The sequence below is a fragment of the Alligator sinensis genome, unplaced genomic scaffold (genome assembly GCF_000455745.1).
Source record: "Alligator sinensis unplaced genomic scaffold, ASM45574v1 scaffold251_1, whole genome shotgun sequence".
In the NCBI taxonomy this organism is placed as follows: Eukaryota; Metazoa; Chordata; order Crocodylia; family Alligatoridae; genus Alligator; species Alligator sinensis.
This window is the reverse complement of record NW_005842503.1, coordinates 248,198-275,050: the sequence shown is the minus strand read 5'-3', so window position 1 is coordinate 275,050 and position 26,853 is coordinate 248,198. Positions and strand designations below refer to the sequence as shown.

Below are 26,853 nucleotides of genomic sequence, written 5' to 3'. Positions count from 1 at the left end.
TCGGATCACTCCCACGGAGTTGTCGAGGCTCCGTGGATCCTTTTGCGCGCAGGGAGAGGGATACGTCGAAGGATTGCGAACAGCGACGGGGAGAGGCTAGAGGCTGGTCAGACCTCTGTTGCCTGCTTGAAATGTGCTGGGTCCGATAGACTCCGCAGCGCTTAGAGATCTTCACACAGTGTGAAGTCTCCTCCTCCTGATGTTTGTGGAGTCCTCCCTTGCGGGGGTTCTTCTCGGAGTTCTCCAACTTGGGCGGATCTGCAAAGAAAGCTACAAATTGGCGGGAAAATAATTCAGTGGTGCCAAAGCGCGCACAAAAACAAAAATCACACCCTTGGGTTGTGACACTCAGGATTTTGTGTAATGCATTTATGGAATATTAAAGAATACATTTTCATGAAGATGCACCTGTTTACAGAGTGTGCATTTAAAATTGAGACAAGTGAAGTCAGAGGCTAAAAGGAAGAAACTGCCAGTTTTATCCCACACTTTATTTCAGTTTTAAAAAAAACAAGAGTAATTGCTTGTTTAAATGAATGCATGTGCATGTTGGTCATAGAAATCAGAGAAGAAGAGCTTGAAGGGACCTCCATAGATCATCTAGTCCAACTCCCTGCCTAAGGCAGGATCATCCCTATCCAAACCATCCTACATAAATCCATAATTTAACCTCTTAAGCTGCTTGTACCTGCCATGGGAGTTTAATTCGGTTTAGTTCTCCCTAAACTGAAATGGTGGGTTTTTAAAAACACCACTTCAATTTAGGGAGAATTAAACTGAACTAAACCCCCGTGGCATGTACACAAGGGTGGGGGCCCAATCCTTACCTGCCTCTTCAACGGTGAGGGGAGAGCGAGCTGCTGGCAGGCTGAGTAGTCCCTGTGCTACGTGGTGGCCCCCATGGGCGGCACACATCCCCTGGCACCGGGCCCGGGTGGTCTCTGGAGGTGCCACAGCCACAGAGGGAAGCACCAGCCCCCACCCCCAATGCCATGGAGGGAAGCACTGGGCCCCCACACAGCTCAGGCAGGCCCCAGGGAGGAAAAGAAAAAGATCAGGCTTACTGCTTTTTTTTTCCCCTTCACTGGAGCCTGCCTGCATGGGCTGCCGCCAGTTCCCACAGCCCCTGAGCTGTGCTGGGCCCACCAAGCCCTGAGCACATTGGCTTCCAGTGTTCCATGCATTGTTGCACTTTGTTAGGTAGCAAACTAAAACATCTTGGAGCTACTAAAGTCATTTGAAGTGGAACATGATGCCGAGCGTGCAAACAGTGACGCCATTAAAGCAGTGCAAAAGGATATTTAAGCCTCTTTAAAGGCCAATTTTGTGGTGTGTACAAAGGCCCTTAGTCAACCTAACATCAACCCTGACACAACACAAGATATAACACCCTAACCTGCCACAAGTAAAGCAGGGGAACCATGGCAGCCAATGTCCTGCTTCTGTAAAAGTTTGTTAATATACACTTGAGAGATCCACACCCCCACCTAGAGAGAGGCAAAAAGCCCCACAGTCCATACCAGTTTGACCATGGTGTAAAATGTCTTCCTGACCAGAAATATGGTTATTGGTCTAACCCTAAGTAGAGAGGCAAGACCCTCTAGCAAGGAGCCTTCAGCTTTAAGTTCCAGCAGGAGCACTGGCACACCCCAGTCAAAATCCCCAGCCTAGGCTACAGCTAATACCTAATGCATCTGAGGAAGGCTTAAAAAAATTCCCTGACATACCACAGCATATTGCAAGCTGAGCAAGTGTAGGAGCCTTCAGAATTCCTTCTGCAACACAGCACTTTTTACTCTCTTTACTGTTTCTGTTACAGGTTCAGAAGGAGCCTTCTGAAACCTTTTTCATAGAGGGCTGAAGGCAGCATGAAATACATTATTTTCTTGCATACCGCATACCCCCAACTAAAACATACAACTTGGTTTTTATAAAGCAGAAAGTAGAAAAAGATGTTTTAAAATGAAATGGCTAACAGTGTGACAGAGAAGTCTTTCCAGGAAGTGTGTTCAGGAAACATGGCATCCCAGGAGATAGTCTGGGTAAGGCAGCAGGAACTTCCTGGTATGGCCAGACAGCAACAAAGATAGACCCCAGACCCTTGCAAGGCAGTGTGAAGACTGTAACTTCCTTATTATAATTAGTTCTTTATATAAGTTTCTGTAAATAATAAAATGTTGCTTCCACATTGCAAGCCTCATCAGCATGCTACAGACTACATGCAGCAGCTCACTCACCCTCAGCTAGCTCAGTGCCTCTTCAGCCAAAACCTACAGCCTCATCAATAACTGAGAGAGAGAGAGAGAACACTGAATTCCATCCCTGTTCTTTGCAGTCCCAGGGAGAAGTGGTGGCTATCAGTAGCTCTCTTGGGAGCCATGAGTCTGCCAACAATATCTCCTTGCTCATTCTACCCTACCTCTATTCCAGCAAAGAAAAACCAGCTTCCCCACTTTAGATACCACCCCTCCACTGGGGAGGGCTGATTTGGGGAGGGAAAGATAGCTCTCCATACCCCAGGGGGAGGTGTGTGTGGTATGCAAGAAAATATGGTATCAGGTTCTAAACGAACTGTTTAGCAAGAACAGCATATAACTACTTGTGTGTTTTTCCTTCTGCTTCTCTGAAATACATGTTGAAGTAATAGTGTTTCCTTTTTTTTTTTTTTTTTTTACATATAACTATAAATACAGATTGTGACTGCTGTTTTAATATGTTTTGACCCCCAAGAGTGGATAAAAGGTGCAAATATTTTAATGATGGCTTGAATGCAGGGAAGGGTGTTTGCTTTGCCACACTGGACAAATGTGATCTCTCTACCACTGCTCTCTCTGATTTTATTTCCCTCTATTTCCATTCCATCTTGGGGATGAGTGAACATTAGAGTTTTTAATATTTTTAGAAAAATTGTCTGTGCTAAAAATAATGTGTATCTACAAACATAGACTTCTAAATGATCCTGATTATGTAATAATACTATGAAAATCCTCTCTGGCACCTTTCGCTATCTCTATTTAAGGAAAAAAATTCCAGTAAAGTCCTAGCTATGTAAGACTTGTTCCATCAGTGCCCTGGTTTTAAAGAATGGTGTTATCAATGGGTTATATTTGTGGTCATCCAAATGAGCTCTTCATAAGTTTTTTCTTTTACTGAAAAATCTCTCGACAGTTACTGGTAACCCAAAATCAATTAAATAAAAAAACCCTATGTCTCCATACATATACTGATGCTCAGTTTTTTCCATAAATTCTTAAGTGAAGTATATATTGTTCCCTAATTTTTAAGGCCCCAAATCCTGCCACATAGAGTGATAATATCATCTCCCATGTCTTGCATTATATATCTTGCTTGATAATTAAATGATTTAAACTTCTTTCTCTGATTCTCCTTTGCTATCTCAAAAATATTTTTTATGAAGATAAAATATATAAAATATAAAAATTTAAAGTAGTGCTTGGATATATTCCATCTACAGTAACCAGAAGAAAGGTTGATTGTGGCTTTTTCATGTATGACACATAAGTAATCAATGTTGATTATTAGATTTTTGTAGCTTGCTGATATAAGCCACCTAAATGTCATCCTCTACTGTAGATTAAATAATCTATGCTGTCCCAAAACAGCAGACTGTAGATGTCACTTTTTTGCCTCAGTGTTCTACCTTAAGCCTCTCCTGATATTAATTTAATTGTGGGATGGGACCTGAGGAATTTTATCCCAGTTCCCAAAAACAGGCAAGGTCTGGCATGGTAGGATGTACAGTTTTTGAGGTCTAGGATTAAATTGCTCAGGTCCCATCCTGTATCTACTGGTGGGAGGGAGGAGTGGGGTTGGAGTCTGGGATTGAGGAGTGACTCCCTGATCTTGGGCTTTTCATAGATTCATAGATAGTTAGGGGCTGGAAGGGACCTTGAAGATCAACAGGTCCAGCCCCCCTGCCCCCCTCTAGGCAGGAACACAACTGGGGTTAAGTGACCCCAGCAAGGTGACTGTCTAGTCTCCTCTTGAAAACCTCCAGGATAGGTGACTGTACCACCTCTGGAGAGAGTTTATTCCACTGTGGACATCCTGACCATGAAGGAGTTTTTCCTGGAATTAAGCCTGAAGCAGCTTTCCAGGAGTTTGTATCCATTAGATCTGGTCTTTCCTGGGGGTGCCCTAGTGAACAGTTGTTTACCAAGCTCCTGATGCACTCCTCTGATATATTGATAAGCCACTATCAAGTCCCTTCTCAACCTTCAGTTCTTTAGGTTAAAGGGGCTCAGGTCCTTCAGCCTTTCCTTGTATGGCTTGTCTTGCAAGTCCCTGATAATATGGGTGGCTCTTTTCTGATCCTCTCAAATTTTTCCGCGTCCTTATTGAAGTGCAGCACCTAAAACTGGATGCAGTACTCCAACTGCAGTCTCACCAGTGCTGAGTACAGTGGGAGTATCCTTAGTTTTACACAAGATGCATCGGTTGATGCATGCCAGTGTGTTATTTGCCCTGCTGACCACCGCTTTGCACTGATGGCTCATATTCATGCGATGGTCTATCATTACCCCTAAGTCCCTTTCGGATGTGGTGCAAGTCAAGCTGTTGCCACTAAGCCTGTATGTATGTTGAGGGTTGTTTGCCTGCAAATGGAGCACCTTACACTTGGAAGTATTAAACATCTGGTTCCTGTCTGCCCAACTCCCAAGCCTGTCCGGTCCTCGTGTATCTGCAGCCTATCTTCTGGCATGACCACACTGCCCCATAACTTGGAGTTGTCCATGAACTTGGCCAGCAAGCTTTTCACTCCTCCATCCAAATCATTGATAAAGATGTTGAAAAGCACTGGTCCAAGCACGGACCCCTGAGGGACACCAGTGGCCACTTCATGCTAGGATGACACATATCCATTCATGAGAGCTCTCTGGGTCCTGCCACTTTCCCATCCAATGAACCATCGAGCAGCTGAACCCACAATCTGCCAGTTTTCCCACAAGGTTATTGTGCGATACTGGATCTGCGTGCCTGGACATTCATGCAGTCCAGAACTGGGGAGCCATTCACCAGTGCTGAACTGCATGTGCCCCTTTAAACTTGGGATTAGTTATAGACTGCTCCCCAGTGCTGAACTCTGCACATACTAGGAAATTTAAATGGACTTGTAGGCAGCATAGCAGTTGAAGAGCCCATTTCCAATGGGGAGCCCCTGTATGTCAGCAAGTTTAAAGATCATTTCCCAGCAGCTCCTGAGTCTGGTCTCCCCTTGAACTTTTTAAACTGACATGCTGAGAGTTCAAATTAAAGTATGATATAAACTAGCCACAAAGGTGTTCCACATTTAATGAGTAATAACTTTGTGGCTCATTCTCACATTTTTTTTGCATGATAAATTGCTTGACCATATGGCACGTTACAATTTATTGCATGATTAACACAATCATGACATGATAAATGTAACATCTGGATCTTTCAGCCTTTCCTTGTATGGCTTGTCTTGCAAGTCCCTGATAATATGGGTGGCTCTTTTCTGATCCTCTCAAATTTTTCCGCGTCCTTATTGAAGTGCAGCACCTAAAACTGGATGCAGTACTCCAACTGCAGTCTCACCAGTGCTGAGTACAGTGGGAGTATCCTTAGTTTTACACAAGATGCATCGGTTGATGCATGCCAGTGTGTTATTTGCCCTGCTGACCACCGCTTTGCACTGATGGCTCATATTCATGCGATGGTCTATCATTACCCCTAAGTCCCTTTCGGATGTGGTGCAAGTCAAGCTGTTGCCACTAAGCCTGTATGTATGTTGAGGGTTGTTTGCCTGCAAATGGAGCACCTTACACTTGGAAGTATTAAACATCTGGTTCCTGTCTGCCCAACTCCCAAGCCTGTCCGGTCCTCGTGTATCTGCAGCCTATCTTCTGGCATGACCACACTGCCCCATAACTTGGAGTTGTCCATGAACTTGGCCAGCAAGCTTTTCACTCCTCCATCCAAATCATTGATAAAGATGTTGAAAAGCACTGGTCCAAGCACGGACCCCTGAGGGACACCAGTGGCCACTTCATGCTAGGATGACACATATCCATTCATGAGAGCTCTCTGGGTCCTGCCACTTTCCCATCCAATGAACCATCGAGCAGCTGAACCCACAATCTGCCAGTTTTCCCACAAGGTTATTGTGCGATACTGGATCTGCGTGCCTGGACATTCATGCAGTCCAGAACTGGGGAGCCATTCACCAGTGCTGAACTGCATGTGCCCCTTTAAACTTGGGATTAGTTATAGACTGCTCCCCAGTGCTGAACTCTGCACATACTAGGAAATTTAAATGGACTTGTAGGCAGCATAGCAGTTGAAGAGCCCATTTCCAATGGGGAGCCCCTGTATGTCAGCAAGTTTAAAGATCATTTCCCAGCAGCTCCTGAGTCTGGTCTCCCCTTGAACTTTTTAAACTGACATGCTGAGAGTTCAAATTAAAGTATGATATAAACTAGCCACAAAGGTGTTCCACATTTAATGAGTAATAACTTTGTGGCTCATTCTCACATTTTTTTTGCATGATAAATTGCTTGACCATATGGCACGTTACAATTTATTGCATGATTAACACAATCATGACATGATAAATGTAACATCTGGAGAGGGCCTTAGAACAAAACTATTATAGCAGCAAGACAACTTGATATGACTTTAGATAATCTACACATTTCCTTCTGGTGTTTCTGACTGGGGAAAAGAAAGAGGAAAATAGTGTCTATTGAGCCTGTGCGATGTGGCTAGTATTCACTTGAGATTCGGATTCAGCCAATTCAGGGGATAGTTATTTGATTTGGTGATTCAAACTATCCTTAATTGATCTGGCTGAATCGAATTTGGAGGTTCGGCCGCCACCGAATCGGCTGAGTCTCCGAATCAAACAGGCCCCATCCCCAACCCGCTCTCCTAGCCCAGTCAAGTTGCCCCACCCGGCCCCAGCGTCTTGGCTCTTTAAAAAAAAAAAAAAGAAAAAGTCCCGTATTCACTGGTGGCTGCCAGGTTGGGGGGCAAGCCCTGCTGCCCCCCACTGCCCTACGGTGCATGGGAGGCTCTTCCAGACCCCCCATGGCTGCCCTGCTCGGCCCCAGCATACTGTCTCTTAAAAAAAAAGAAAAAAAAGAAAAAAGTCCTGCACTCACTGGCTGCTGCCAGGCGCCGAGGGAGGGGGTGTGATCCCCACTGCCCCACGCTATACGGGGGCTCTGCCATGAGCCCCAAGACACAATGGCTGCTGCAGCATCTGGTGAGTGCAGGGCTTTTTTTTTTTTTTAAAGCACTCGGCCACTGGGGCTGGGTGCGGCAGTCATTGGTGGGGCTGAAAGAGCAGGTGGAGGTAAGCTCTCCAAAACTTTTCTGAATCAATTCAGGCTATTTTATTGGTCCCCTGTTTAGATTCTGATTTGGAGATTTGGATGCCGAATCGGGCTGAATCTCCTCAATATTGAATCAGCACCTGAAGCTTCACACAGCCCTAGTGTAGGTAAACATGTTGCCTTAGATGAAAAAATATAGTGCATTTATAGTCATGATGTGATCAGAGGCTGAGAGAAGGCCAAAATTTGTAATCAGTAAAACTAAAATAAGGGAATTGTTCAAATCACCTCTTTTCCTCATTATATTGGTTAGGCTATATTTTTGTTGAAAAATATTGCTTGATTGTTTTGTTTTTTTATGCAAGTCAGATGCCACAGTTGTGGTTAAATGCAATGTCTTGCTATTAGCTGTAACTTTTCTGATGAGGCCATACACTGATTCTGTTTGATCCAAAACTTGGAGTACATGAGTTCTACAATATTCTCAGCTCTCCTTCTAATTTTAAAATGTTTTTATTTATTTTCTGTCGCCACTTACATGAGGTATAAAATGGTTCCATAAAGTATTAAGACATAACATAAACTTTAGTTACCCCACTAAAATTGGATGCGCTTCATTTATTGTACTTAATTACAGAGTGTCCCCATGTCCTGTGCTGTGCTGATGGCACACTCTTGGTTGTATCGGATTGTCTTTCTAGTTTTAGACCTTTATCTAGTTTTCCATTACTAACTGACAGCTATTACATAACTGTTGTTAATTGGCCTCTGAAAGCTTCTGTTTATATCCCAAATGATGCATTTCCTGAAGCATGGTCATTACATAGATAGTAGATTGAAAATATCCGTGTAAGTTGATGAAGAGGAGCTAGCAGAGCCACTAGAAGATAAGTGAAATTTACCTTCATGGAAAGGAGCCCATTTGGGCAAATAAATTAGAATATAGTTATAACAAATATGAAATTTTAGTAAACAGAAAACATTTGTTCTCTCACCCTTTTTGCGGGGGAGAAGAGAGGGCTGTTGTTTTACTGTAATGGAAATTCTGCAGATGGTGTGAAAAGTACTACTAGTTTATATAGTAAGTTTTTCAATATAGCACAGTGCAGCAGAGAAGAAACACTGTGGCATATGGCCCAGAGAAGTAAACCTAAGAATTCTTAGCTATATAAATATAAGAAAGACTTAGTTCCTTAAAAAACATATCTATTCAGGAAAGCACTTAAATGTGACTTCAAATACCAGTGACTGGAATGGGGCATAGAGTGAAGTTACATGTTACTCTTTAAACCATACTAAGGGCACTTAAAATATGTGTCTGTACATAAACTCATTCTAAGTACCATTTGAGTCTTAAAGCTACACCACTTCAGGCAAAAGTAGACTCTGGGCTCTGCTACCAACTCACATTAGGATAACTTCAGTCTGTTCTACAGAGATAAAACAAGCAATTTGCAGTCTCCCAACATCCCAGGATGCAGAGCTGTCCCTTGCAGCGAGGGGCGAATTGGGGCATCTGCCCCAGGCCCTGCACTTTTAAGTGCCGGGGTGTCTGCCCCGGATAGTGCCATACAGGCCCTGCAGATAGTGCCTTCGGTATGTGGAGAGGGAACGACCACTTTGTGTGGCTGCTGTGCACCTCTGGCTTCACGCTCTGGCTGCTCCCCACCCTGCTCCCCACTCTGGCCACTTGCTGCCCTGCAGAGGCCCTGCACAGGCTGATATGCCCCAGGCCCCCCACACCCCTAGAGTTGGCTCTGCCAGATTACACCATTCCCAGGCCCCTACAACCCAGAGCAGGGATAGAGACCAAGTGCCTTGGCTCTGAGACGTGTCCCTTCTCACCAGCTCACCAGTAGCAAGTCAAGAGTTTTGTAGGCAAGAAACAGGATTAAGGCTTAACATGCAACTGCTTGCGTACGTACTAACTTTAACACTGCTTGACAGTTGCCAGATTTAGTATGGCTGTAGTGAAGCTGAAAAAAAAAGTTTTCTTTTGCACTGTAGTTTTGGAAGAGGAGAACGGTAACTCACAATATTTTAAACTAATTTTTTGGCTTTCAAATTAAAACTTGAGGAATAATAATTTGACAGTTTTTCTCTGCTGAAACAAGTGAATTTCATAGTACTAATAGGCTGTTTTGGGTGAGTGAAATACAGAGTCTGGAGACTACACCGAGAGGTTTGAACTCATTTTCTTATGCAATTATGATGTATCTGTCAAGTCCAACTGCAAAGATGCCATTAGTGGAGATGCTTTTGTGATATGGACATATGTCTTAAATCAGTTGGTCTTACATGAGCAACTCATATCACATAGGCCATAAAATAATTCTTTGTATGTCTTTGAGTGCTGTGCAGCATAATCAGCAGATGTTGATGTGGAAGTTGTCTATAGCCTTTATGCATGTGAAAGATGCTCAGTCTCAACCTCAAGTCTAAAGACGATTCTGAGAGAGGATTTTGTTAGGGTGATGGGTTTGTTTCTTAAACTACTTAAAAATTTCTGTGAATGTTTAACTTCCCCTTGAGCCACAGTAATGGACTGAACAAACCCCTGTTTTCATCTTTTGTACATGGGATATTCTGGATTTTTGTCTACATTGTAGAATTAAAATATTAATAGTTAGCTTCCTTTGAAATAGGTTTTTTTTTTCAGTTTAAAGGTATCTTGACACTAGTTTCTTCTCTGTTCTAGGCAAGCTAAGACCTATTTCTATGCCAGTGGAATATAATTGGGTAGGGGACTATGAAGATCCCAATAAAATAAAGAGAGATAGTAGGAGAGGTAAGTGACTTGGGACACTAATTTTGTGCAAGACTATAAATAACAATGAGTTCTTTTTACATCACTTCTCATTTAAAATGTGGATATCTGTCAACATATTCTAGTGATATTCCTATTTTTTTATCACTTGTACTTTATTTTGCTCATCTTTGGGTTTCCTTGAGTGGAACTGGAGAAGTTGTTCAGGAGAGCTGGAAAAACAGAATTGTGGTTACACACTTCCTCCCAGTTTAGTTTGATCATGCTTAATTACATTGATATCTGATTGTTTAAACATTTTGTCCTTTGAAATTGGCCCTAAAATATCATATACAAAAGTTAATTTGTTCTCCTGTTGTAATACATAGTGAAGTGAGAATTAAATTGTAAATCTGCCTGTCCTGATAGATTTTTTTTTGGTTGTCAAGCATTCTGAAAGGACTAACTAGAAATAGTTCAGAGTTGAAAAGTTCCCCAAAAATCTCATGAGGTTCATTGGCACTTTTCTGGTGTTTGCCCACTTAATAGATTTTAAGGCCAGAATGAAAATATTGGGTCTTTTATTCCAATCTCCTGTATAGCTACAGAATTTCACTTTGTTACCCCTTTATTGAATCTGAGGCAGTCTCATTGCATATTGAAAGGGTGGCTGTTGTTGAATAGCAGTTTTATCACAATGGCACCCATTGGCCAGTATGCAAAGCACTGGTACAATAGGTAGAATTGTGATGCCTGTTTTGAATTGCATATAATCCAGCAAAAGACCAGTACTGTTACACATTAGTTCTATTCTGTCACTGTGATGTATGTGCACAATTGGCAGTTGATGTTCTGAGGCTTAGCTATTGCTAATCTTAATTTTAACGATGGACTAAGAAAAATTCAGTCTAAATATTGTTACAAGACAACAGTGGTATAAACAAGAAAGAGACCAAAATAAAATGAATAATCAACACGTGTTACTTGGAAAATGTTCATTTTCTCAGCCATCTTTGATCCAGTTTCATGTAGAACATTGCTTCCAAGAGCAGTATTTCAGATGTAATAATACATTATTTTCTGTTTATTTAAAAGGAAGAGACCCCAGAGGGTGTTGAGGGGAGGGGGGCGGCATGTTGACTACTGTTCTGGAGTAGTGACCAGGGCTGGCTTAACTCTGTAGTGAGCCCTGTGCTGGTCAAGACCTCCCTCCCCACCCAGGCACTGCTGCCTTCAGGGAGTCGGGTGTGTAGCCACTGCTAGGAAGCAGCTACCACAGCAGCAAGGCAGGCAGAGGGGAAGGGAGGAGAGAGGAGGGGAGGCAGAGGGGGCCATTTGCACTGCCGCCACAGCTCAGAACCCCTAGTTTGCCTGTGCGTTAAATCTAGCCCCATTAGTGACAAGAATGTTGATCTCTCTCCGTCTCAAAAAACTTGTTACTGTGGCTGTGGACAGACATAAATATAACTTGCTTTAAAAGGGAAGGCAGGACTCGAGAGTGTGCATTAGCTGTTCCAGGTTAACTGTTAAATCTGGATGCTACTTTAGCCATATAAATGAGATAAATTATCATAACTCTAACCCTGAATAAAACAAGATACAATTTCATTGATTTTACACTACATTAGTATAGGTTCATCCAGATATAACAGTTATATTGGAATAGCTTATACTGGTATTATATGTTAATGGTATAACTGTTATGCTTGTCCATGACCTATGCTGTACTAACCCCCAAAAGAAATAATTTTGAATTGCATTGTGTTTTATAGGGTGGAATTTTTTTTAATTAACATAAAGCGTGGTAATGGAAAAGTGCGATACATTTTTAGAGCAAGGATTGCCATGTATATTATGATTTACAATATAGTCTTTCATTCTTTTTTTAATAGAAAATTCATTACTGCGTTACATGAGCAATGAGAAAATAGGTCAAGAAGACTACATGTTTCAAAGGAATAGCAAAAAGGATACAGGGAAAAAGTCCAAAAAGAAGGGGGATAAAAGTAACAGTCCAAGCCATTACTCCTTGCTACCTAGTTTGCAAATGGATTCATTAAGACAAGACGTCATGGGCACGCCTGGGCCAGACACTACACTGTACCATGTGAGTAAAAATAACAAGCAAGACTCATTGTTCTCTAGTGATGTTGAAAAATTATCTTATTACTTTTTATATTGCCATGGAGGCCTTTTCAGTCTTACACTGTTGCATTTTTCATTGTTCTGACTATAAATGGACTCCCAGTCTGTCTCTCAGAACTCTAATTTTAACATCACAGAATGGGAAAAGAACATATACAATTTTGTTTAAACTTGCATGATTCTCCTAATGGGAGTTATGTTTGAAATGGACTGTAGCATCTTGATTTGTGCCAGCCTTCACATAGGGCAAGAAAAGAGGAGCAATTTGATTGGCTAGTTATTTCCATTCCATCATACATTTCACTGTGATTGTGCATGCTGGATCTCATTATAGGCACATTTCTATAATACTACCTTTAAATGAAAGATAAAAGTAGCAGAAAAAACTTCCTCTGCACTGTGAATAAATAAGGATCTTAAAGTTTGTAGCTGCATTTACCTGAATCAGAGATGATGCTGAAATTAAAATTCAATATAAAATGTTATTTTTAGGCAAGTCCAAAAAATGGAGAATTTGTGAGGAAGAAGCACAGTGTTGTAGACTGGTACCCTTTAACCCTTTTTTCCTACCCATAATAAATACTTGCATGTGTAAGCCTGATACAAGATGCCAGACCAGAAAAACATACCTATGAAGAAAAGTGAAACTCGACCAGCAATTAGTCCTGTGCCATGGGGTTCTTTTCTTCTTTGATACATTAATTTGAAATGAATTACTTCTAATTATTACCTAATCACTTGGGTACATTTAATGGAGGAAAATAAATGTATTCATAACTTCTTTTTTATTTGTGAGTAAAAGAACTATGAATTCAGTGTAGGAGGCACATGACAAAAATAAGCTTCTTAGGCTTACAGCATTCTCCAAGGGGGAGATAAATAAGCTCTACAGCAAAATAATCAAACTAATTGTAGTTATTTTCTTACATTGGCAATGAGGCCATAATTTAGTATGTCAGCATGTTATAGAAGTTGGTATTGTGGCCTGGTCCTAGTTTCTGCTGTGATAAAATGTGTTCATAGCAGATAAAGGGCCAGGGAGACTAGGAAGAAACAGGTGACCTGTTCTCCTAGGGCAGTGGTTCTCAATCTTATTATACTTAAAGCTCCTATTGGAAAATGCCAGCTCTTAGTTTTCACTCATTTTTTGGTTGTAGAATAATATAGCAATTCTATTACAGAGAATTTAGAAAAACCACAAGACCACATCCAGATGAGCGCAGACATTTGTTTCCCTGGAGACAAGTAGCAGCAGCACACCTTGTGCCGCTGTTGAAGTCCTTGGGGACCGCCCGTGCTACATGTGCTCTGATGTCCGGCAGGTTGGGTAGGGGAGGCTGGGGCCAGCAACTGTGCTGGCCCCAGAAGCCTTACCTAGGGGCATCTGGGAATGTCAGCCATGTCAGTAATGCTGGCCAGCAGCTGGAGTGTGGCTCCAGCTGGCCAGGCTCTGGTTTTGGGCAGCACCCACTGCTGCCACAAGTGCCACCCTACTTTTTTTTTTGGCATGGGTTTTTTTGACCCTGGGATCTCCCAGGGTCAAAGTAGCAGTGCCGGGAACACCTGCACATGCAGTGTGTAGCATCATACAGGTCTGCAGTGCCACATATTGCATGTCTGTGCTCGTCTGGACATGCCTCAAGACTCCAGAGTATTTATAACACTGTGGATTTTTGTTTGAACTCTGGGTTTATCTTGTGAATCATGTTTGCACGCTTAGCATTAATTCTGCATGGCAGCCTGTGGCACCCTTGAAAGGATCTTAAGATATCCAAGAGTGCAGCAGCACCCTGGCTGAGAATTGCTGCCCAAGGGTATAAATAGATACTGCATTTCTCCTGGGAGAAACCCTTTTGTCCTATAGACATCCTGTAGATATCTGTAGACATACACACATTAGATCCTATGGACATACAAGTTGATTGTCACACTTCAAGTACCTGTGAGGTATGGGAGAGAAAACGTGCTAACACATTCTCTGAGACAACGCCGCATACTTCTCTAAGTTAACTGCAGCATGTTCAAGTTAGGTATCAGTCATTCCAGAGACGATCTTGTCAGGGTATGCATTCTCTCTAGAACCTATGGACAGGAGCAGTAACACAGCTTGGAAGGGCTGTGTGTGTAAAGGGCTGTGCTGCACCTCTTTTGTCCCAGGTTTTGACTTGAATCAGTCAAGACCACCTCAAATAAGAGATTTGTTTCCAGCCCAGTTACAGTACTATAGGAAAGGTCTTCTTCATCAAATTGTAAGTTCAGTAACTTAATGGAAATCAACGTGGCTAGGTCAGTTTATACCAGTTGAGTATCTGGTCCGTCGATTTTAGGGCTTCTTCCAGTTCTGCAGTGCATGAGAGTCTGGGAAAGGTGTTATAAGCATGGCAGAAAACTACTCCTCCTGTATAAATTAAATAACAGAATCCATAGTAAGAGGGAATGTGCTTTGCTTTTTTCCCCCAGTGCATAGTATATTTAGTATGTGCCTTTTCTACTGCTGACATATTTAAGTCATCCACTGTGAGCAATATCACTCTTAGGGTAATACAAATTAAATGCTTACACTACCACCTGTGAGTAATAATGAGTGGAATAGAAAAAAAATCATGTAGCACAGAAATATATGTTGGTGAAGACAGTTTTGTCTCTCAAATTCTTCTGTGAGCTTACAGCACTTGAGTTTGAAAGTGCTTAAAAGCTGGAACCCACACCTAAATTTCTCTAGGCAGCACTAGCAGAAATCAAATCCGTCCAAGGAACCTTAAAAAACAAATGTTGTTATAAAAGGAAAATTGATGGTTTTTGTTCAAAGTAGAATTTTTCTTTCTGTGGGATTGTGGTGGATTTAGAAATACCTCTTCATATGTTCATTTATGGCTTGGTTTTTCTTGTATTAACATTTTTCATTGCTCTCTTACAATGAACTAGACTTTGTACTGAAAAATATTGTTTTAAGGTTCCTTACCTGCTGTCCATAACATGGTTACTGAGTTTCCAAGTAAATACTAACTACTTGCAATCCAAACTAGACTAGAATTGAAAATCAAACTAAATTGTTTTTTTTCCAACGCATCATTACCCATAATTGGTGCTTGCTTGATGCCATTAATCTTCAGAGAGATTATAGAGACCTTGCAACAGCAAATAGCCAAAACAGGTGCTTAAAAAAGGGAATGCCAAGCTTGTTCTTTATTAAGAGTTCTGGACACACACACATTTTCATATCTCCTTGAAGAGTTAGCTTATAGATGGAGGAACACAATTTGAGCAAAATTATATCACTTCACAATAAAGTCTGTTTATACTCTGGCCTACTTTAAGAACCACAAAATAATTTACCGGGTGTTCTACAAAAGTAAAGGTACATCTTGGCTTGTGAAATTTCCGAAATAGAGAAGAGGCAAACATGTAATCCTCCCATTATATTTTAAAGTTACTTTGTAGGTAAGAACCACACTTTGAAGAAAATGAAAATCATGTGTTAGAATTATGTAAAGTTATACTAATAGTTTATAAGTACAACAGAGAAAATGTTGATATAAAAATAAAATAGAAATCCCTTTAGAAGACTTAAACTTACAAAATACTTTTGGTTCATAGATTTGATCTTATTATTTATGACTACAATATGTTCTCTTGTGCTTCTTAGTTAACCTTTTCAGATAAGCAACTTGTTGCTTCAATCATAGTCATGTAATATTATCATTGGTCAAACAATGTGCTTAGCCTTCTTTTTACATCATAGAGTTGTGTGTGAAAGTCCCCACTATCTTAAAAGCTGACAACAAAAATTCTTGATTTTTTAGTTTCATGAAAAAACATGTGTATGTAGATTATGCTATGTAAGTGGTAAGTCTAATAAACAGGAGCCAGGTATTCCCAAATTGTGGCTGGTAAACCACCAGTTGTTTAGAAAGAGTTGGCCCAACAGATTTAAGATGGAAAGGGATTCTTCTGATCTTTAAGACTGATCTACTGCATAACAAAGGCCATGCACTTTTAGGATTTTCTGAATTCTTGCTTCAAGTCCAGGGCTGTCATTGAACTAGAGCTTATCTATTATGTTAAAAGCTAGTTGTGATAGATTGTGATAGATTCACCGTCCCTGAGAATTTTAAAATATTTAAAAATGTTTTAATATTTCTTATTTTATATTTAATGTTTTAATTTTAAAATTCTCAGGGGTGGTGAATCATAACCCTTGTCAAATCGTAACAATGGGTCATTGTTAATATATTATCAAATTGCTCTTCCATTTTTTCTTTAATAAGAAAAATATGTCAATCTCCCTGACCCCTCTCTAGTTTTTTAACATTTTTCTCGAAGTATAAATACCAGAAATTAAAACAGTAGAGGTTGTACTATTGCCAACGCAGTTTTAACAGAACCACCTTATTTTTACTCATTGGTCCTCCTTTTACATCACATTAACCCTTTTAGCCACAGGGTTGCATTAAAGAAATCATGTTCCCTAGATTCTCCATTATTGTCACTAAGTCTCAGAGTTACCACTTTGCAAGACCCCATGTTGTATTCCCTGCATTCTCTCTTTGTAGCTAGGTGTCCTTACATTAACCATCTTGCATCTAGAGCTAACCAGGCATTTTCCAGCAAAACGGGATTTCATCAGAGGATGATGCCAGTTAATTAAAAGTGAAAAGTTTGCCCAGCAAGCTACTCTGGAACCCAGGCTTCTAGGATCCATGGCTCTGCGGTAGCTATGCCAAATGGGCCAACCTGGAATTTGGGAACTTTAGGACTTATAGACCCCCTGCTGTGCAGCTGAATGCAACAGAACCCCAGTTCCATGCCAGGAGGCCAGGAGCTTTCCTGCCTCTTTTTTATCTTGCTCATTACCAGTAGAGAAGCAGGCAGTACCATTGTTCCCCTGCTTGACTTCTAGCTGCCTTAATACATATCTCCATCTTCTTTACATGGCTTCTGTACAAATCTCTTGAAATATGTGATATGATTCAAAGAAGTTGCTTTTCATAAAGAAGTTCCTACCATCGGGCGCTCAAAAATTTGGTGGTTTGTGAGTTATATCTTCTTGTGGATTCTTGGCTCAGTTTACTTTGTCAGGGAAAAAAACTGTCGCAGAGCACTGGGTTGCGCTGCTCCTAGAGAGTGGAAACTACCAGGGAGAGAGAGCCCTGGCAGGACATAACGAGCACAGCTGCAGGTTGCCAGGGCAACTGGAGGCAGCGAATGACCCACACCTGACAGCGGTTAGCTGGCTGTAAGGGGCAAGGCCTGGCCCTTTTCAGGCCCAGAGCTGATGGCCAGGCTGGCAGTTCCCTGCTAGCCGTCAGAGAGGCAGGAGCTCCTGGGGCTGAGATGCGAGAACTGTTTGAGCAGAGTAAAGGATGGCGACTCCGGGAGATTGGAGCAATGTTGTTATAGCCAGGCGGCCTTAAGTTAAGTTGTAGCCAGGAGGCTTGTGGTTTTGTTGTTGTTGTTTATTACACCGGTGGCTAGGGTGAGGCTATAAGGGGTTGGAGGAGGCCTCATAGGGACCCCCAGAGGAGTGGGGTCCCCAGCGCCTGAGGAGGGTGCAGCATACTCATTGGGGACTCACAACGAAGGGTGAGGACCCCAGCGCCAGAGCAGGTGCGGCATACTTGGGGGGAACCCCCAGTGGTATGGGGACCCCGGCGCCAGTAAGGGCGCAGTATCCTTAAAGGGGCCTCACAGCGGAGTGTGAGGACCCTGGTGCCCAGCATGGGCACAGCGAGCCCCAGAGGGGGGGCAGTATTATTAGGAAGCCCGGCGTGGGCACAGCGAGCCCCAGAGGGGGGGCAGTATTATTAGGAAGCCCGGCGTGGGCACAGCGAGCCCCAGAGGGGGGGCAGTATTATTAGGAAGCCCGGCGTGGGCACAGCGAGCCCCAGAGGGGGGGCAGTATTATTAGGAAGCCCGGCGTGGGCACAGCGAGCCCCAGAGGGGGGGCAGTATTATTAGGAAGCCCGGCGTGGGCACAGCGAGCCCCAGAGGGGGGGCAGTATTATTAGGAAGCCCGGCGTGGGCACAGCGAGCCCCAGAGGGGGGGCAGTATTATTAGGAAGCCCGGCGTGGGCACAGCGAGCCCCAGAGGGGGGGCAGTATTATTAGGAAGCCCGGCGTGGGCACAGCGAGCCCCAGAGGGGGGGCAGTATTATTAGGAAGCCCGGCGTGGGCACAGCGAGCCCCAGAGGGGGGGCAGTATTATTAGGAAGCCCGGCGTGGGCACAGCGAGCCCCAGAGGGGGGGCAGTATTATTAGGAAGCCCGGCGTGGGCACAGCGAGCCCCAGAGGGGGAGCGGGCTAGGTTATTTTAGAGAAGGCCCAGAGTGGGCTCGACGAGAGTCCCAGTGAGGGGCCGTATATTAGAGAAGGCCCGGGAGTGGGCTAGACTACAGAGGAGGCCCGGGGGAGCAGGCATGTATTTTGACAGACTAACGTCCAGTACATCTGCGAGGCTTGGGGCGTGGTATTAGGGGTTGGTAGGAGCCACGCGTAGCCCATAAGGCTGGGGTGCCTGGAACGCACCCAGTGTACAGGGAGACCCCTGGTGGGTCCGGGAGAATACGGGGACGGAGGTCCCAGCTAACCGTGCCTAGGAAACATGAGGCAGCCTCCCAACTTTTACCTAAACATCAAAGACATGGCGGGCGAGAATCTGAGGGTGCCCTTGGGCTGACTTGGCACGTAGAGGGGGCCTTAAGGAGATCACGGCCCTCCTGTAGGACCCCGCCGTGACAAAACATAAGCTCTTCGGGAGGATTTGTTATAATATTAATGCATCATAGGAATAACTATCTGCTTGGGAAAGTGTTGAAAGTGTTATGATATTCAACCTTGAATGCTTTTAATTGCATCTGCTAAATGTAACTGACATGCCAGTATTTACATCCATAAACAAAATGTGAAAGCAAACTAGTTTGTATTCTATCTGTGAAGCTGGTTGTCTGTGGTAAAGAGGGAATATTACTTTTAAACCCTTATTTGCTGTGTCATTACCCAGATCTTTTTTGTTTGTTTGTTGGGACCGTCCCCCGCCATTGTACGAAATGTTGCCAACTTACTTTGATTTCCAGCCAAGCTGTTTTCAGCCAAATTGTTTTTTCATTGTTCTCTTCTTTACTATTGCTGAAGAAATACCAAAAAGTATGTTAATATTTTTATTAAGCCAAGTGTAGCTAAAATGCAGGCATTTAAGTGCACATTCAAAGTGATCTATTACTGTGGATATAAAATGGTGCAATTAAAATTGCCTTGGACCTTTTTGGCACAATAGATGAAGACTCTGGCCCACATCATTACAATTTCTTAAGTTCAGTATCCTATACTTTATAGGAATTTCCCTATGTTGTATTTTTGTTACAGAAAAAGAATGTAGTTTAAGAAGTATATTGTACCATGGAGGTAAAGAAAAGTTACACATCTTGTTAATAGCATGTACCTTTCTACTGCATAATGCTTTCCATCCATCTAGGAATAGTACTGCTATTGGAAGGAAAAAGGATTACAACTTAGTTTACACATCTGGTAAAAATGGGCTTGCACTGTCATCTCAACAGTCACCAGAGCACTATAATAGCATGATACAAAATGGCAGGGTGTTTACAGTTTAGTCTTTACAATACAATATGTAACAAACTTGGTAGTAAAAATATATCTCTTTTGCCCCTTTTCCAAATACTTCATATTCTTTGTTTTTTCCATTTATTATTCAATTTCTGTTGCTCTCTGTAGAGAAGATGGCTAAACTGTGCTTTTTTGTGTGTTTGCTGGATATTCCACTTCATTTCAAATCCTTTTGAGACAGAGATATCTTTACTTCAGCAGTTTAGTTTTCATTTAGCATAGTGAACTTATTTTCTGGTTGAGAGAAACTGATAAAGATCTAAAATTTCAGAACAAGAGGGTGCAAAGAGGATTACTAGAGACAATCAGAGCAGACCTCAAGATTTTGCAGACAACTAATGAGAAGACCATTTGGGACACCTTTCACCCCTGCTTCCAAGATAATTTGATTAATTTCATATTAAAGTACAGGAACCTGAGACCACCATTTGGCTCTGGCTGCTGACTCAGTGAAGACTGTGCACACTAGTAACTGAACAAATAACTCTCCCTTTAACAAAGAACAACTGCCCAGATAAGGTGGGGAGAGCACTTCGGTGCTTTTGAGCACTTACGTATAAACTATTTTTTTTTTTTTACCACAAAAAGTACCCTTTTCATAAAACTAAGCAAGGATCCTATCACTGTGGCCACATCCAGATGTGCAGACCCATGTAGTTTGTGATGCAAGCCTCTTTGCAGCACCAAAGTTTGTACACCTGAAATGTAAAACATGCCCTGTGCTTCAAATTTTGCTACTGGGAAATTCTGGTAGCAAAAAAAAAAAAAAAAAGGCAAGAAAAAAAGCAGCATAGTGCATGCTTACGGAGGCTTGGTCCTCCAGGAAGATGATCTGGTTGTCGGCCAGAGTGTCTCCACTCTTTCGTTGCATTCCAGCTCCTCCAGCATGCCAGGAAATGAGGAAAGGGCAGTTTGCCTGAAGCAGGGCAATTTGCCCCACACCAAAGTGCATGTGCAGGGGTGTGTGCTGCAGCAAATATTTGTGCCACTACTATTTTTACCACTGCAAACATATGCCCCTGCATGTGGGAACACACGCTATTTGGCCAATAAAGGGGTTACTGTTAAATGATTCATCTCAAGGCCACATTGACGGCATCTGGGATGGATTAGTGGGGAACCTTTTACCTTTAAATCGTGGTATTAGTCATGAACTGATAGACTGCCACTAGCTATTCAGTTGACTCATGTTGTTTCCAGATACATTACTGGTCAGCAGGCAACTAGCTGAAACTCTGCAAATTATGGCAACATCAGCAATAACCTGAGTAACACTACTTCCATCAGATCAAGATTGATCTAGAGCCCTACTCATTTTGGGAGGTCCCAAAAAAGGGCGTAAGGGTGGCTGTGGAAAGGTTAACAAACTTCTAACCTTAGTTAATTGCTTTACCTTTTCAAATTACTTCTTGCAAGGTTAAAAAAAAGGGAAATTTAAAAAATAAATCAAAACAAATATTAATCTTCACTTAGAAAGCCTTAAAATAAAAGACAAAAAAAGCGCTTCAGCTACTGGCTTTGAAGTACCCCAAAATGAACTTCTGAAGGGAAGCTGATTCCTTCCCATGCAGTTTCTAGCCTTCTTCATGTGAAATCCAAGAGAGCAAAAACTGCTCAACCTTATTATGAAGGATCATGAATAGGGTGGGCTTATTGTGGGAGCATGTCTACATGAAGGCTTCTAGCTATAGCATTTGTAGCAGCATGTATTTAAGAGGGTTCAGAACCTCTGCCTACAATCCAGTTTTCTGGATAAACTGGTACATAAAGAACCCATTAACTTCTTAATGAAGGACCAAAGCTCAGAAATCTATCAACTGAAAAGGCGTCCATTAAAACAGTGACCACTGTGAAGTATTTTGTTGGGATTTGAAACATTGCAGTGCTTAAATGATTTCAATATGATTATATTTTTATTACAATTATTTGTGCTCTTAAAAAAACAATAAACTCATTGTAGAGAGAAATAAAAAAAAAATACAACAAAACAGATTTTGTGTAGGTGTTTGAAGTTTAAATGCTTGTTATTGTGCTGTTGCAGCATATGCTCCTTAGCACATTTTCTACTTTCACCTACTTGACATAGTGGCATTATTTAAACATAATAGTTGTCTCTTTTGTGTAATATTCTATGGTAACTCTGGTCACTTCATAGTTTAAAAAGCTAGAATTGGTCCAGTGATGCATCTAAGTAAGCCTGAAAGAAAAGTGAAAATATGTTCAACAAAAAATGCTTGAATTTTTTTCCATTTTCTTTCCATAAACATTTTGTGAAACTGAGTATCATGAATGTTCAGTGTGATTATATTTTTGCAGGCTTTGCTGCTCTGGAAAGGCAAAATGTAACTTCCTTTTTTGTAAACATTTATACCAGAAACCTGATTAAAAGAATTATGCTTATCAAGTTAAGGTACAAAAATGATGCTTTATGTCTGTTGCTAATTAAAACCTCTTTAAATTTCAAATAACTTAATAGAAGTTAAATGAAAAACATGAACAGTTTGTCAAATAATACATTCACTGTGAAAAGAATCACAGTCTGTGTACTACTCATGGCAGGGGGGGAAAGAAATTTTTAATTTACTAAATTGTGACAAATTAATTCATTGGCTCTAGACAGCACTATGTTACAGGCCACACAGAAGATTTAGGAAAATTAAAAACGCAGCTGCAGGCAGCACCCATAATTACTAAAAATCCTGTACACACGCACAAACAATCCTATGTAAGCTTGGCCATTGTTTGTTTTGACAAATCGGTACCCATAGGTATACTCCTTGGTACATATTTAGGCACCTCACTAAAACCAGTCTGCTATTCTGAGCGTCCACATCTTCCACTGAAGAATTAATTCACAGGTTGAACTCCACAGGAGATCCATCACTGGAGGTAACTCAGAGTATCTACTGGATCAATTTTGTCCTCAGTTGTCCTGGCCCCATCTGACCTGTACTAATATCAGCTTCTTTTTGGGTGGTGAAAGTGCAAAAATTTGGCTCATCCCTTTCACTGATGGGCTTTTTACCAGGATTGCTAGATACAGTCCAACTTAGTGCCAGTATCGCACAGCGACCTGCACCACCCTTAAAAGGATCTCATGATACTCCAGGCTGCAGCAGCATCCTGGGTGAGAAACACTGCTAGTGAGACACATTATTTAAAGTAAAACCGAATGGAATTTTAGAGTCGTTCTAGTAATTTTTGAGAAGCATCTTACGTGTATGCATACCCCATCTTGCCCCATCAATATTCGCACTTCCCCATCAGTCCTGCTAATCTTCAGCTATGGAAGGCCTTACCATTGAGATGGCCCATTAGCTTAACAGGGTTTGTCAGCCAGTAATTTTAATGAGCAGTAAATGTTTCTAGAAAAAGAATAAGGTACACCTAAAGGAAATTAAAGCCATTTCACTCTGAGGAAAATGGGCAGATGGAAGAAATAACTGAAGAATTCTAATCTAAAGCCTCCTTGAGCATGAAAACCATGTCTGGATCTTTCAGTATGTTCTATGATCTTAAGTCTCTACCAGTTTTCTCAAACCTGACCTGGCCAGGAGGACATCCTTGTTTTGGAGCTAGAGAAAAAATGTTGCCAGTCTCTAACCAGTCTGTCTGCCAAAATTAAGATTCTAAGTGAGACTGTGCATAGTCTTTCCCTCTATTATAGCTCTTGTTGTCTCAGATTGTACATTAATAAACTAACCACAAAGGCACTAATGGCAGAGCACTTACAGCATGTATGAAGAGGTTTGAGCATAGATGTTAATTATCTTGCTAAATGAAGTTTTTTAGATAACTTTAGTTTTAGAGTATGACTGACATCCTATTATCTTAAACTGCCTGGAAAGGCAGATACTAAGGGAAGCAAAGAGAAAAAAATCATTGTATACAACTCATCTTATGTCTTTTTGGCAGCATATGAGAGAGACTGAGAAACTCTTCCTAGGTTAGGAGCCAGGGACTTCTCAGTAGTGGCTCCCATCTTTGAAGTTTCTCCTCTTGGCAGTATGGCGGAGCCCACATTCCTCAAGCAGTAGACTAGACGATAAGATGATCTCTTGCTGTCTGTCTGTTGTGTCTCTCTCTCTCTCTTTATTAGAATGAGTCTTTTAATTTTTTTATTGTTCTCCAGTATGTTCCCTAGGATGGTTGCTAATATTAAAGCAGTGGATTTGATTAATGTTATCCCCAGAACTGAACTGGGTAACTCAGCCGTTGTCAAGCTGTAGTTTTGCAGTTCAAGGATCCTGAGCTTTAAACTCAAAATGAAGTGGGTCTATCTGGAATGGTGAACGCAAGAAAAATGCACTTCTGCAAACAAAAGGAAAGAACCAAACGAGGTGGAAGAATTATTTACTAGCAAGTGCTCAGAGTTGTATGAACTTTCAGACAGGAACTATTGACACACAAAAGCATAATGCTGGAAATGATCTCTCTGGTCTCCAAATGCAATCCCGTATTCTTGCAGTTAATCAGATCCATGCAATCCTGCTCATAAATATATTCAGCTCTATCTTAGGAAATAGAGTAACAAAGAAAATTCAGCTCCAAAGAAAAATGCTAAAGGAAAAAAATGAATTGCTTCTGCTAATAGGTCAAGGAAATTGTGAGAAAACCAGATGGTAAATTGGATCCATTGAATGGTAAGGTTAATAATGGGAAAAGATGGTCAAACATGATAGAGAGTAGGCAAGAGAAGGGAACAAAGCAATGAATGTTAGCACAATGATGAGTAAAATGTCTTGAATCCTAATAATCCTCCTTGACATGAGAGTTGCAGATTCCTTATGAGCACATAGATGGTGAAGGCTAGACCATAAAAAAAGATGTGAGCAGCGAAGAGAGTAATTTCACATTGCCTCAATTTAAGGCTATGATTCAGCTACGTTATTACTAATTAGTTAACACCATCTGCAAAAAAGCAATCTCCTGGTATTAATCAAATTTGTTCTGTCTGTTATAGCCTCTCTTTCTCTTGGAGACAAAAACTTTAGAAAATAAACTGAACCATCACATGTATCTGTGTCAGCTGATTTCCTTCTAATCAAACAAGAGTGCAAAATATTTTACCTTGTTTGTGCTATGTTATGGTATGTAAATTCCCTTATTTCTGCACTCAAACTTTTATCCATTTCCCCCCAAAAATAAAATATTGCCACATATTTACTTATTTGTTTTGAAAGAAACATTGATATAGCACTGTCCCTTCTGATCTGAGAAGGGTTGCCAATTTGGATTCCCTGTTTCGAAAGAGAAGCCAGTCTGGAAGAGTTCACCTGTGTTTCTTGCCTTGTTTTTTAAATCTGGAAATCTTTCTGCAGCAAAACCATACTATATAGTTAAGCACAGTAGAAGGTTGATCAATTTGAAGTACCGTGACTGCTTTTTTTTTTGACAGTTAATACAATTTTATTTTAAATTTGCTTCTTGCCCTTTCCTGGTTGGTATGTGTGAAAACAATTTGTTTTAAACATTTTCCACTGTGACGGACCTAAAGATCTTATAAATATTCATAGACCATCCCGTCTACCTCAGCCATCCTCCAAGACATATTATCTAGTGCTTTAGAGGTCTAATTTTACACTGTCAAGAAACAGCTAGAAACTGCACCATTCAGGAGTTTTCCTAATGTTTTTATCAACATTTTCCTGTTCTGTATTTCATTTCAGTGTCCACAGTGCTTCCTTTTACCACCAGACAGAATTCCTCTCTCAGTTTCAGTGTTGACATCCTAGTGGCATGGAAGCCATTAAATGTGACCTTCACTTGTTCATCAGTTGAGTCTACTGTAATGAACTGTTTCACAGAAGACACTTGAATTGGTGGTCATGTTGGCATCTAATTTATGAGAATTCAGCCTTGTGTGGTTACTGGCATCTAAACCAATGTTATGCTTATTTTATGCAAGTGACCTGCATAGTGTTGAAGGGGCCCATTGAATTTTTGGTAGGCTTTATGAAGGTTACATGCTTAAGAAAAACATTGAAAATATAGTTTAATGAATTGGGTGATGCCCACACTTTAAGATTCATTATTTTCTGCCTTTCCTATGTTCACAAATACTGTGGCAGAAGAATATATGCTTTCTGAACAAGTAGATTTTTCTCCTAGACTAATGACCAGAAGAGGTTTTTTTGTTTGTTTGTTTTTTAACCTGAATTCTAGCAGCACTAGCACTGCCGCAGTCCCATACACTATTTGCTCATCTGTTGGTAATCACAGATTCTTACACCACCTATGATTGCTTAAAAATAATAGAAAAATAGGACTGGCAGGAACCTCCAGTGATCATTTAGTTCAAACCCCTGCTTAAGGTAGAAACAGCCCTGTCTAAGCCATCCTAGATAAATGTTTTTGTAAGATGGATGACTGCTTGCACTGAGAGGAGGAGAAGGATGATTTCCCTGTACTGGAGATGTTAGTAAGGAAGGGTTTTCTGCTTTGTTTCTTAGTTTCCTAAAGTGCAATTCAGCCAGTCCCTCTCTACTTCTATATTGTGATAAATATAAATATTAAACACCAGAAAACACAATTTTTAAATGTTGATAACTTCCTTTTCCTCACTTTCAAACTTGCTTACCTGCTCTCACACGAACTCCTAGCAAATAACGTTTCTGTTCTACTTAGAATTTTGAGTTTAGAATGACTTGGCAACCAGCTATGTTTCTGTGGTGTTATTACTACAATATAAAACATCTTTTGGTCATCATTCTCTAACTCTGGGGAATTCTGTTTCATTTTATGCTTAGAGGAAAGTCTAGTGGGTAATTTGCTTTTATGCTGGAATGAACAATTCTTTCTTTTATGTTGAATATGACTTCTAATGAATTGCAGGCACTAAAGTGTTCTCCCTGTAGAAACTGTCCCCAGCATTTAAGTTTCTGATATTTTCTTTAAAAAGAAGGGAAAAAATAAATATAATTCATAAGAAATGAAAAAACGATATGCCAATCATGCAGATTTTGCCTGACTCTGTCAGAGTCCTCAGACTCTATGAAGTTTCCATTGCACCATAGATTC

At 41.2% G+C, this 26,853-nt stretch overlaps 1 protein-coding gene across 1 annotated transcript in view; it reads left to right on the top strand.

The window, feature by feature from the left end:
* CNKSR2 (connector enhancer of kinase suppressor of Ras 2) overlaps window positions 1-26,853 on the top strand; it is a 322,916-nt gene that overhangs the window by 189,534 nt on the left and 106,529 nt on the right. Inside the window, exons 13-14 of the mRNA XM_025213030.1 lie at window positions 10,018-10,107; window positions 11,958-12,172. Coding sequence (XP_025068815.1) covers window positions 10,018-10,107; window positions 11,958-12,172 — 305 coding nt within the window. The remainder of the gene's footprint in view (window positions 1-10,017; window positions 10,108-11,957; window positions 12,173-26,853) is intronic.